At 35.8% G+C, this 14,320-nt stretch overlaps 1 protein-coding gene across 4 annotated transcripts in view; it reads left to right on the forward strand.

The window, feature by feature from the left end:
- Positions 1-10,861, forward strand: part of LOC123557249 (bridge-like lipid transfer protein family member 1) — a 145,359-nt gene extending 134,498 nt beyond the window's left edge. For all 4 annotated transcript variants that reach the window (XM_045348616.2, XM_053543609.1, XM_053543610.1 and 1 more), the window contains 5 exons: positions 1,126-1,296; positions 3,257-3,430; positions 3,999-4,127; positions 7,204-7,354; positions 9,993-10,861. In XM_045348616.2, the coding sequence (XP_045204551.2) occupies positions 1,126-1,296; positions 3,257-3,430; positions 3,999-4,127; positions 7,204-7,354; positions 9,993-10,203 (836 nt within the window). In that variant the 3' untranslated portion in view covers positions 10,204-10,861. The remainder of the gene's footprint in view (positions 1-1,125; positions 1,297-3,256; positions 3,431-3,998; positions 4,128-7,203; positions 7,355-9,992) is intronic.
- The last annotated feature ends 3,459 nt before the right edge of the window (positions 10,862-14,320 follow it).

The raw sequence follows: 14,320 nt of genomic DNA on the forward strand, positions 1-14,320 counted from the left end.
ATTATTTATCATTACCTCGATATGATTAGCTCGATATTTTGTTTAGCTCGATGAGATTTTTTCAGTCCCGTCAACTTACCTGTACTGTTTTTACACCTGGTTTCGTCGTTATCACAGCTTGTCAAAAATATCCATGTTATTTGTAAGGTGCGAAAATCAACCTATTGTTGTTCGGCGATGTAGTAATCATAATCAAGCTAGTTTGAGTGTTTGTTTTGTTTGTTATTTAATCCTTAATCCAATTTAAATGTCAGAAAAATTGCATTTAATTCCCAATAATTAGTCTTATAAAACAGCGTGCAAGCGAGCAAGCTGTTTTCCAATTTAACAACTTATTTGGATGAAATATTTTTCTGTTTGACGGAGTAAAAATCTGCCATTTAGGATTGAGTAACAATATGTGTATTTAATTGGCAAATTTTTGTTATCAAAGCACAGTCAAAATGACTACTCAACTAGGAACATTACCGCTGCATTCAGACTTGTTTAAGGAAGGAATAAAAATGCTAATGTTTTCACGTATATTTTGAAAAATTAAAAAAAGTTGTATGTATGTACTATGTACATGTATTTACTATTTAATTAAGATGTTTTATTTGTCAATAAAAATAAAATCGTATTTACGTTTTATATTATTTCTTTCCCCTTTCAAACCCTCTGGAATACGTATTGGATATAATTACAATATAGACGTCCGACACAAGTACAGAGTAGTCCCAGACAGTCGATATCGTTACGTCGAACTTCGGATACGTCGATGCAGTTTTTACAGTCCCTTGAATATCGAGGTAACGGTATTCGACTGTAATTTTTTCAGGTCCAATGTTGTACTGATTCTTGAATTCTGTTTTGAAGAAATTTGGACGTAATGTTTTCAGGTACCAACATAACCTTACATTCTATTTTGGACATGATATTTTCAGGTACCCACGTTATACAGGACCTTACATCATGTTGTACAGGACCTTACATTTTATGGTGGACATGATATTTTGTGCATGACGTTAAAATCAATGTTGGACATGATATTTTCAGGTACCCATGTTGTACGGGACCTTACATCTTATGTTGAACATGATGTTTTGTACATGATCTTAGATTCTATGTTGGACTTGATGTTTTCAGGTACCCACGTTGTACAGGACCTTACATTCTATGTTGGACATGATCTGGCATCACACCAGGAGAAGAACATGGCAAATGTACTGAAGATCTCACGAGGACATTCAATGCCTCCAACGTTTACTAACACCCATGAGTGGTTCCATTATGCCTTCTCAAACAGTGAAATAAAAGGTAAAATGAAATATAAAAAAAGTAGATTAAGTGCAATGGTCTTGGAGTAAGTTTAATTTGTAACAGGTGAATTTAGGAGTAATATACTGTGAAATGACAAGAGATGATCCTCATCTGAGGAATTTAGTGTTGATACGATACATGAATTCAGCAGTGTTTACTTGTTTTTAGCTCGATCACTTTTCAAAGAGAAAGTAGAGCTACTTCACTCCCCGTGGTGTCAGCGCTGCCGTTGGTTAAAGTTTTTAATAATGTCAAATATCTCTGTTACTTATAAAAGCTATTGACTTGAAACATAAAATAGTTATTTAATATCAAAGTCTACATCAGAAGAAACAATTCCATACCTCTGATTTGACTTTGGACAGAGTTATGCCCCTTTTTAGCTCGACTTTTTGAAGAAAAAGTAGAGCTATTGCACTCGCCCCAGCGTCGGCGTCGGCATCGGTGTCGCCGTTGGTTGAAGTTTTTGATAAAGTCAAATATCTCTGTTACTATCAAAGCTATTGACTTGAAACTTAAAATAATTATTTACTATCAAAGTCTACACCAGGAGAAACAATCCCCATAACTCTGATTTGAATTTTGACAGAATTATGCCCCTTTCTAACTTAGAATTTTTGGTTAAAGTTTTTGATAAAGTCAAATATCTCAGTTATTATCAAAGCTATTGACTTGAAACTTAAAATACTTATTTACCATCAAAGTCCTACACCAGAAGAAACAATCCACACAACTCTGATTTTTTTACATTCTGATAAAGTCAAATATCTCTGTTACTATTAAAGCTTTTGACTTGAAACTCAAAATAGTTATATACAATCAAAGTCTGCACCAAGAGACACAATTCCCATAACTCTGGTTTGAATTTTGACAGAATTATGCCCCTTTTTAACTTAGAATTTTCGGTTAAAGTTTTTGATAGTGTCAAATATCTCTGTTACTATCAAAGTTTTTGACTTATAACTTAAAATACTTATTTACCATCAAAGTCTACACCAGGAGAAACAATATCCATAACTCTGATTTGAGTTTTGACAGAATTATGCCCCTTTTTAACTTAGAATGTTTTGTTAAAAGTCAGATATCTCTGTTACTGTTAAAGCTTTTGACTTGAAACTCAAAATACTTATTTACTATCAAAGTCTACACCAGGAGACACAATTCCCATAACTCTGATTTGAATTTTGACAGAGTTATGTCCCTTTTTAACTTAGAATTTTTTTTACTGGCAAAGCTCTAATTCAGAGTCAAGCACTGAGAAAAGTCGAGCGCGCTGTCTTACGGACAGCTCTTGTTTATCTTAGAATTTTTTTGTTAAAGTTTTTGATAAATTCAAATATCTTTATTACTCTCAAAGCTTTTGACTTCAGACTTATAATAGCTATTTACTGTCAAAGTCTGTGCTAGGAGAAACAATCCCATAACTCTGATTTGAATTTTGTTTGAGTTATGCCCCTTTTTAACTAAGAATTTTTTGGTTAAAGTTTTATAAAGTTTTTATTGGCAAAGCTCTAATTCAGAGTCAAGCACTGATAAAAGTCAAGCCTGCTGTCTTATGGACAGGTCTTGTTATCTATACTAGTTGAATCCGTAGTGTTTTGTCAGTGGCACAGTTTATTTGTTTGTTAATATTAAGTTAATGGTGTTAATGTACTGGCTATATAATCAAGAAGTGTGAAGTCATTAAAATTTTTAATTTCAGTTGCAAACATTTTCGGGGTTTTGACTAAAACTGCTATTTTGTCAGAATGTATTTGTAGATTTCAGATTTCTAAGATAAAATGAATTTAAATTTTAGTTATTTGTGAGGATTTAATTTCATAGATTGGTGCTATCACAAAATTGATTAAAATTCCTTCCTAATGATTGTTATGATTTTGTTATGCAAACAGTACTATATACAAAATGTATTAAATTAAAAAATATATCAAGAAAATTTTGAATAATTCATTTCCAGACCTCGATGCTTTCCCTAGAATGCAGCGTGCAGGAAGTGAAAGCCCGTCTGATTACCGTAAACGGAAATATATGGATTATAGCCATGATTCTGAGATGATTTTTGCCTTACCTTCACTCCAGCTGCAGCTGAGAACCACACATCAACAGGCAGAACAGGAACCAGTAGATGATGGTACACTTCCTGTCCTTGCTAATTTTGTAGGGGCCTCCATAACCCATTGGTTAAGGTCACCGACTTCTTGCTCCTCACAGCTGTGGGTTCAAAACTTTGCTTTGGGTGTAGATTTTGTTCATGTGAGGAAGCCATCCAGTCAGCCTACAGAAAGTCAGTTCTACCCAGGTGCCAATCTGTGCCTTTAATAATGCCCGGAGGGACACTTTGGGTCTTCCTCTACCATGAAAAACTGATTGCTACTTCGGCTTTCAGTTAAATAGGGAATTATAGTAAGCTTGGTCATAAGCTGAAGGTTTAACAGACCAGTATCAATATGGCTGGCTGGAAATATTGCACTTATGGAACAGTCATTGTGATATTACATCTCAATTTGGGTCATGTGTAAGTTACATGTTTTCTTAGATTCAAACCTGGAGCCGGATATTTCTTCAACTGTTGGAAAGCATAAAAATAGCAGAACTATGCATAATCAACAAGAATAGTTTTATTGAAGAAGTATGAGTAAAGTTTTACATAAGATTCTTTATAATCATTTGATTTATCGATTGTTAAATTTATCTTACAGATCCTAAGCCAGTGGTAGAGTGCAGTTTTGTCACAGAGTTTGAGGATCATATTTATGTTGCCATGGATGCCGAAGTGTTCCTGTTCTTACATGACCTGGTCATGGCTTATATCCAGGAGAAAGATAAAGGTGTGTGGTTTCCATAAATGAAATAATTTTATGTCATCTAGTGCCTCTCCCCCAAACCCCCAATTATTTTGGAGAGAGGGGTGAGATGGGCATGTAGATTTGCCCTTGTTCATACATCTGTCCGTCCATCATTCTCAATTTGTGCTGTGCATGTCTCAAATATTTTTGACTTAAGAGTCAGCAAATGTCATCTGATTGTTATTCAGCATGTTATGTCATACACCTGGGGTTTTATTTTGGATTTCATTTAGTAAGACAAGAGTTATGGCCCTTGCCTTTATCAAAACTGCAAAAAGGACTTGAGCTTGTGTCACAAGTAGCTGAAAAAGTATTTTACCTAGGGTCATGCAACATTATAGGAGTGTTAGTCAGCGTGTGAAGTTGTGCACCTGAGGTTTTATTAGCCCACCATCATCAGATGGTGGGCTTTTCAAATCACTCTGCGTCCGTGGTCCGTCGTCCTTCCGTCGTCCTTCCGTCCGTTAACAATTTCTCGTTATCGCATCTCCTCAGAAACTACTGGGGGGATTTTGACCAAACTTTGTCAGAATGATGTATTTATACCCTAGTTGTGTCCCCCTGAAAATCAGACTGGTTCAACAATTTTTGAGTGAGTTATGGCCCTTTATTTATTTTTGTAATTTACATAGATTTATATAGGGAAAAACTTTGAAAATCTTCTTGTTCAAAACCACAGGGCCTAGGGCTTTGATATTTGGTATGAAGCATCATCTAGCATGTCTAGTGGTCCTCTACCTAGATTGTTCAAATTATTTCCCTGGGGTCAAATATGGCACCACCCTGAGGGTCACACGTTTTACATAGACTTATAGAGGGAAAAACTTTGAAAATCTTCTTGTCCAAACTAGAAAGCCTAGGGCTTTGATATTTGTAATGTAGCATCATCTAGTGGTTTTCTACCGAGTTTGTTCAAATTATCCCCCTAGGGTCAAATATGGGCCCCGCCCCAGGGGTCACATTGTTTATATAGACTTATATAGGGGAAAACTTTGAAAAACCTCTTGTCCAAAACCAAAGGGCCTAGGCTTTGATATTTTGTATGTGACATCATCTAGTGGTCCTCCACTAAGATTATTGAAATTATCCCCCTAGGGTCAAATATAGCCCCGCCCTGGGGGTCACATGGTTTACATAGACTTATATAGGGAAAAACTTTGAAAATCTTCTTGTTCAAACCACAAAGCCTAGGGCTTTGATATTTGTAATGTACCATCGTCAAGTGGTTCCCTACCAAATTTGTTAAAATTATTCCCCTAGGGTCAAATATGGCCCCGCCCCGGGGGTCACATTGTTCAAATAGACTTATTTAGGGAAAAACTTCTTTTTGTCGATAACCTACAACATTCAAATTTGGACCACATGTATAGTTTTGAGAAGCAAGATGAACCTTGATATGAGTTGACCTTGATCTTGACCTAGTGACCTACTTCCACATTTCTGTAGCTACAGCCTTCAAATTTGGACTGCATGCATAGGTTTGTGTCCCGAAACAAACTTTGACCTTGACATTGATCTAGTGACCTACTTTCACATTTTTGAAGGTACAGGCTTCAAATTTGGACCACGTGTGAAGTTTTGTGTTCTGAAATGAAATTTGACCTTGATTTTGACCTAGTGACCTACTTTCACATTTCTGTAGCTACAGCCTTCAAATTTGGACTGCATGCATAGGTTTGTGTCCCGAAACAAACTTTGACCTTGACATTGACCTAGTGACCTACTTTCACATTTTTGAAGGTACAGGCTTCAAATTTGGACCACATGCATAGTTTTGTGTTCCGAAATGAAATTTGACCTTGATTTTGACCTAGTGACCTACCTTCACATTTTTCAAGCTACAGCCTTCAAATTTGGACTGCATGCATAGTTTTTTGTACCGAAATGAACTTTGATCTTGAGATTGACCTAGTGACCTACTTTCACATTTCTGAAGCTACAGGCTTCTATTTTGGACCAATGCATATTTTTGTGTTCTGAATTGAAATTTGACATTGATTTTTACCTAGTACCTACTTTCACATTTCTCAAGCTACAGCCTCCAAATTTGAAGCACATGCATAGTTTTGTGTAACAAAATGAACTTTTACCTTGAAATTGATCTAATGACCTACTTTAACATTTTTCAAGCTACAGCTTTCAAATTTGAAACACATGCATGGACCACATGCACAGTGTTCTGTACCGAAATGAAATTTGACCCTGATTTTGACCTTGAGCTAGTCTTGAAATTTGGAACATTCAAAAATGGCTCAATGGTGGGCGCCAAGATCACTCTGTGATTTTTTGTTTTGGATTCCAACCCCTATCAGTAAAGCACAAGATCTTCCTTTAAATTAAATATGTATGTGACTGTAGCATTTATAGGAGATGATTTTAGTCAGATAGAGTTTCTTTTATCTGAAGATTCTTGGAGATGTTTTGTAGTATCCTTAACTGCACTCCTTCTACCAGCACTCCCACCCCTTTGTAATGTGAAAGTTTACTTTCATGGTCAGCAAGTACCAAAACATGCAGTGACAGGAAAGTGGTGGCTTATGGATACACATGTAGCTTAAGTCAGATTGACACAGTTTTGTGTATAAAGCAATTTTCCAGCTTTTTTTAAGGCTGGAAAAAGTCTCTGGATGCCCGGCAAGGCATTGTTTCAGGCCCGACTGGCTACCCACTTTCAGTAAGACAGCTTGATGGCTTCCTAACGTGATCACACAGGCAGGGCTTGAAATGTATGTATATACTACAAAGTGTCTCCATATATTGAGACTTTGTTTAAAAGAACACGGTCACTTCAACCTTGCTTCAGACTTTCTCACCTCTGTCCCAAAGTATCTGCTTCACAGTACATATAGCATCAATGATACATGAGAAGGAAAATTTATAATTGATTCTGCAAACTTTGTCATTAGCTGTCTTGTAATTCTTTGGTCCTCATTTTTTATTCCAAGTGAATGATTATTGACAGATAAACACATCAGATTTTTCTTTGTTTTAATATCTCTTAATCCTACATATGAATGGAATGTGTTAAATGATTGTAATGTGGGTGTTTTTATTGAAGGCACGAGGACATCAGTGGTAGCATCTGGTGGCAAGTCATCAAAGCCTCAGTCTGAGTCTGAAAAGAAGAAAGTTATTGACCCAGTTACGGTGCTACAGCAAGACTGGAGGGAATATGAATGTAAAACATGGCATCTGGAACCTACAGTTAGGTATGTGAGGGTAGTTGCTTTCTTATAATAAGAGGAGGCTTAATTTTAAATATGAAATATTACATTTAGGTTTGTTTTTTTTTATGCCCCCAAAGGGAGGCATATAGTTTTTGAACTGTCTGTCGGTCTGTCAGTCTGTCCGCAATATTTGTGTCCGGTCCATAACTTTGTCATCGATGGATGGATTTTCAAATAACTTGGCATGAATGTGGCATGAATGTGTACCACAGTAAAACGATGTGTCGCGCGCAAGACCCAGGTCCGTAGCTCAAAGGTCAAGGTCACACTTAGACGTTAAAGGTCATTTTTCATGATAGTGCATTCATGTCCGGTCCATATCTTTGTCATCCATGGATGGATTTTCAAATATCTTGGCATGAATGTGTACCACAGTAAGACGACGTGTCGCTCGCAAGACCCAGGTCCGTAGCTCAAAGGTCAAGGTCACACTTAGACGTTAAAGGTCATTTTTCATGATAGTGCATTCGTGTCCGGTCCATATCTTTGTCATCCATGGATGGATTTTCAAATATCTTGGCATGAATGTGTACCACAGTAAGACGACGTGTCGCTCGCAAGACCCAGGTCCGTAGCTCAAAGGTCAAGGTCACACTTAGACGTTAAAGGTCATTTTTCATGATAGTGCATTCGTGTCCGGTCCATATCTTTGTCATCCATGGATGGATTTTCAAATAACTTGGCATGAATGTGTACCACAGTAAGACGACGTGTCATGCACAAGACCCAGGTCCGTAGCTCAAAGGTCAAGGTCACACTTAGACGTTAAAGGTCATATTTCATGATAGTGCATTGATGGGCGTGTCCAGTCCATATCTTTGTCATTCATGCATGGATTTTAAAATTATTGGGCATGAATGTGTACCATAGTAAGACGACGTGTCGTGCGCAAGACCCCGGTCTGTAGGTCAAAGGTCCTAAACTCTAACATCGGCCATAACTATTCATTCAAAGTGCCATCGGGGGCATGCGTCTTCCTATGGAGACAGCTCTTGTTTTTTGTTTTTTGGATTTAACGTCACACTGACACATGATAGGTCATATGGCGACTTTCCAGCTTTAATGGTGGAGGAAGACCCCAGGTTAGTTTTGGTAATATGATTGCACTGTTTTAAAATGAGAAGAATTGATGTAGAATATACAGCATTACCTACAGTTAGGTTAGTGTTGGTAATATGATTGCATAGTTTGAACATGAGAAGGATAGATGTAGAATATGAAACATTACTTTGAGTAGGGTAACACACAGGTAAGTGTTTGTAACAAAACTGCATCCCTATCACATGATAAGAGTATATTAAAGAATTACCTAAAGTTAGGTGTTTGTAAAACACAGTGTTTGTAAGCGTTGGTATTATTATCGCTTTATTATTGAGTAGGAAGAATGTAGAAGGTCTGATCCGGGTCTTACACGGATTTAAGGACGTTTTTTCATACGTTTTAATTCAGATTTGCACAATTATTTCAAATAATGTGATAAAGATAAGTAATCTAGATAGTATTTACATTTTTTATGTCCCCGAAGGGAGGCATATTAGTTTTCAACTGTCCGTCAGTTCGTCACAATGTTAACTTTTTGCATGAAGGCACTTTACTCGTGAACCACTGTACCCAGGACCTTCAAACTTCACATGCTGATAGTACTTATTGAGTACACGACCCCTATTGACTTTTGGGTCACCAAGTCAAAGGTCATGGTGCTGTGGGGGCATTTGTCACCATTAGTGACAGCTTTTGTTTCTTACCAGTTCTTGTTTACTTCTCTGTAACTAACTGACAACTTCTCTACATAAGGATCTGAAACTTAGACAAGAAACAATTTCAAAACTTCATCAAAAACATTTGCCTTAAACATGGAAATCTTACCTTTCCTTATTGAGCTAGCATTGTGTTTTCAAAATGAGGTAGAGCCTTGATTGAATTACTTGGGTTAAAGTTAGGTAAATCATTGCACACTAAGGATACACACAGGGGAGAACGATATGTACCAGATTTGATATGGAACTTTTAACAGAGCTGAATGATTTTTGTGGACTGTATATGTAAAATTCAGAAATTTTCTTTTGCCTTTCTGGCAAAAAAAATTTAAAAAATTAATACTCTCCATTCAAAAATTTGCATAAAATCTACATCAAAGAATTCCTGATTTGATTTTATTCTGATAAGTGGAGATACAGCTGAAACCAAATAACTCAAACTTGCTTATCTGTTAATTTCAGCTATGTTGAAGACATTTTCAAGTCCCGTCTTGAAAACAGGTGCACAAAATAGCATTTTAGTTTAATGTATGTGGAATTTCGGTTATCTGGAAGTAAAACGTTTGATCCATTGGAATTGGAAGTACTGAGTTTCAACTGTACTTTCAATATGAGCCGCGCCACGAGAAAACCAACATAGTGGCTTTGTGACCAGCATGGAACCAGACCAGCCTGCGCATCCGCACAGTCTGGTCAGGATCCATGCTGTTCACTAACAGTGTCTCTAATTGCAATAGGCTTTGAAAGCGAACAGCATGGATCCTGACCAGACTGCGCGGATGCGTAGGCTGGTCTGGATCCATGCTAGTCGCAAAGCCACTATGTTGGTTTTCTCATGGCACGGCTCATGTATTCTGTTTCAGATTACTTCACTGGGCCAGCAAGCAGATTGATCCTGTCGGTGTTGACTACATTCTTCAGAAGCTTGGTTTCTCACACGCTCGTGTAACAATTCCCAAATGGATGCAGAGGGGCTTTATGGACCCATCGGATAAAATTCTATCCATGCTTGTGAACAAACTGATTGTCATGCTGCGTGAGACATCTAACACAGAATCTCCAAAAAAGTTGTGAAATAACATGATCATGTGATCTGGAAGTAAAGTTATACACTGAATGAAGTGTTTATATGATCTAAAAGTTACCTGAGTAATTGATGCGTTCATCTGTTGAACAGTTTCATGAGTAATCAAAATGTTCATGAGATCTACACGTAATATGATTTACTAAACTGTACATGTGATCCATAAGTAGCATAATATTAACAAAGTGTTCGTATGATGTACAAGTAACATGAATAACTGAAATGTTCATGTGATTTAGAAGTAACATGAATAACTGAAATGCATTTAGAAGTAACATGAATACCTGAAATGTTCATGTGATTTAGAAGTAACATGAATAACTGAAATGCATTTAGAAATAACATGAATACCTGAAATGTTCATGTGATCTTTAAGAAACATGAATACCTGAAATGTTCATGTGATCTTTAAGGAACATGAATAACTGAAATGTTCATGAGATGTAGAAGTTATAATTAACTGAAATGTAAGTGTGATCTTGAAGCAACATAATTAATTTAAAAGTTTTTATGTGATGTTGAAGGAAACATGTTTAAGTGAAATGTTTGTGTAATGCGGAAGTAACAGGATCATCTCACAAAAATATGAGCTGTGCCATGAGAAAACCAACATAGTGGGTTTGCGACCAGCATGGATCCAGACCAGCCTGCGCATCTGAGCAGCCTGGTCAGGCTCCATGCTGTTCACTTTTAAAGCCTATTGGAATTGGAGAAACTGTTAGTGAACAGCATGGATCCTGACCAGACTGCGCGGATGCGCAGGCTGGTCTGGATCCATGCTGGTCGCAAAGCCACTATGTTGGTTTTTTCATGGCACGGCTCAATTATAATCTCGATTGAACTAATTTAAAAATAATCATGGATTTTGTCTGCAACTTGACATACTGAAATAATCGTTGGATGTTGATATAACAAGAAATGTTAACATGATTTGGAGGTGACATGATAGACTAGGTTATTCATGTAGAATGCTTGTATCAAGATGAATTATATCATTCATGCAGCTTTTGATGTAACATGAAACATTAATTATTCATATGATTTGGAGGTAATATAATGACGTAAAAAATTTGTGTGATTTTGATAAACAGTAAAAGACCGATCGCTTGAGAATGCAGGAGGAAGATCAGAATGCTCGAGTTATACATGGTTTTGAGAAAACCCAAACATTGACAAAGTTACCTTACAAATTTAAGTTAGTTTACCAAGTTTTCTTTGAAAGAAATGATGATGCATAAAAATTACAGACTTGTGACATTTTCACCAAGACATATTACAGATGTTACTGTGATAGACATTTCAGTATAGTATTTGTAAAAGGCAAATGCTTAGAAACAACCAGGACTTTTTAAAGTTTGACTTTCTAAATTTATCAAATGCGACTTTGACAATTTTTTTTCACATTTATTTTGGATTGGAGTGCACAAAGCATACTCAAGTGCTCTCTTTTCTTCTCCAAATCAACATCACAAAATTACCTTTTCTATCCTACAACAACGATACAATAAGTACTTTGGTATTTTTTAGACCCTTAAAAGGGTCATAAACTTTTTGATTTTAATGTGGCTATCACAATTATTTTAATGAATATGTACTATAATAATTTCTTGTTAAATCCAATTTTGGATATTGTTTTCTCATGTTTTTGCTAGAGGTTTGAACAGTTGACATAGTGCAAAAAAATATTAGATCCATCATTTTGATTACCTCCCTTTTAGAATATTCTATCCATTGTTTTGATTACTTCCCTTTAAGTGTTCATGTGCAATATCAAATAGAGTGCTTTTCTAACTTTGTTAACTTTGTTCTTATACATTTTCTTTATTTGGACAACAGGTTTAACTGGTTTTAACATAAAATTAAGGCCTTAGTTTTAATCTGATATAAATAATGATCAAAGAAAAAATTTCTTTACCTTTCATCAGTAAACAGTTTCATTATCAGCTTAAAATACCAATATACTTTTTTTTTTTAAAGGTAATCTACCATGTTATTGTCATAGCGTGCAAAATTTATAATTCTGACCACTTAAGGGATGGACAGTTTAGTCACCTGTGCTCTACTTTGCCAATAGCTACAGTAAATAGAATGATTGACAGGGACCAGATGTGGTGCTTGAGTGGTTAAGGTAGTGATTTGTGATGCAGCCATTGTAATTTCATATAGAAAATAGAGGGACAATGGTCTGGATAACATGAAATGATTGAGTGAGCCTGTGTCCTTGAGTCTTTGATGCTTGAGGGAACAATGTTGCTCTGTATTTTCATCATGTTAGAACTTGAATTTGTGTGATCTGAATGTCATATCATCGACTGAAATAAACGCATTTAGAGGTAAAATAATTCAAACAATTTATTAGTATGATTTGCAAGCTATAAACATTGGGAAAATTATCCTTTTGGAACTGTAATCTGCTTTTGACAGTACCAGTATAGGTCTTGAAACAGAACTTTGCTTGTGAAGTACCAGACTGTTCTGTGTTTGATAGTACCAGTATAGACCATGTTTGATTGAACCTATGTAGACCTTGAAACTGTAATTTGCTTTTGACAACACCAGTATAGATCTTGAAACTGTAGTTTTCCAGTTGACAATAGTAGGACAGACCTTGAAACTGTAATTTGCTTTTGAGATGACCAGTTAAGATATTGAAACTGTAATTTTGCTGTTGACAACAGCAGGATAGACCTTGAAGCTGTAATTTTCCTGTTGACAACAGCAGGATAGACATTGAAACTGTAATTTGCTTTTGAGACCACCAGTATAGATCTTGAAACTGTAATTTTCCAGTTGACAATAGCAGGATAGACCTTGAAACTGTAATTTTCCTGGTGACAACAGCAGGATAGACCTTGAAACTGTAATTTGCTTTTAAGATCGCCAGTATAGATCTTGAAACTGTAATTTTCCTGTTGACAACAGCAGGATAGACCTTGAAACTGTAATTTGTCTTTAAAGTACCACTACAGACTGTGGAAATGAAACTTGCTTTGACATTACCAGTATGGACGTACAAGTTAACTTGCTTTGATGGTACTAGTTTAGACTGGAACTATAAATTGCTTTGACAGTAAAACTAGAACTTGATATAACAGATATAGACTATGTAATAAAATATGTAAAAAGATCCTTTGGATCCTTTTTGTAACAGTAATTTGCTTTGACAGTACCTGTGTAGACTGTGTAGCAGTAATTTGCTTTGACAGTACCTGTGTAGACTGTGAAACTGTAACTTACTTTGACAATGCCATTTTAGACTGTCAAACTCCAATTTGCTTTGAAAGTAACTGTGTAGACTGTCAAACTGTAACTTACTTTGACAATGCCATTTTAGACTGTCAAATTCCAGTTTGCTTTGACAGTACCAGTGTATTCCTGGATCTCAGAAGTGAATTCGCAAGTGATAGATTTGAATTCAGGTCCATTTATTTTCTTAATGATCTTGCATTATACATTAACCATTTATTTTACATAGCTTTAAATATATATGTATATATATATATGTATTCATACTATTTCTTCAATTTTTAACCAATATTTTTAATATGGAAATGATAAAGGTATATGATCAGTATGTGTAAAGATGGTGTATTTTTGTTGAACTGGTTGTGATTAACTTTCAACATCAGTAAAGTACATTATAATTCTATTGAAAAAGGAACAGAATCCTGTTTGTATTTAAGCATTACCTTGCTAAATTTCCACAATGAATTTGTCCATCTTTCAATTTGGACAGTACCATTAACTATTAAAAGGGGTGCTTACCAAGTAAATACTGACTGAATGGCGAACTGTGTAGATCTTGATCAGACTGCACAGATGTGCAGGCTGATCATGATCTACACTGGTCGCAAAGGCAGAATTAATCATTTCCAGCATGATATGATAATGGTTACGGTAATGGGCAGTTGGCAAATCCCGTCATTTTAAGACAGGGTTCATTATTATCTTTATAAATGGTTTATTGGATTTTTTTTCGCAAGGAAAAGCTGACCATTACAATGCTCTTTTATTTTGTGTATCTAATTCTATTTTTAATGGTAAAGACTCCTGCTGATGCTAGTGTTTTATTTTAAATGTTTTTTTTTCTGTTGCTCAAATCTATTA

This window comes from Mercenaria mercenaria, chromosome 5 (assembly GCF_021730395.1).
Source record: "Mercenaria mercenaria strain notata chromosome 5, MADL_Memer_1, whole genome shotgun sequence".
Classification (NCBI taxonomy): domain Eukaryota; kingdom Metazoa; phylum Mollusca; class Bivalvia; order Venerida; family Veneridae; genus Mercenaria; species Mercenaria mercenaria.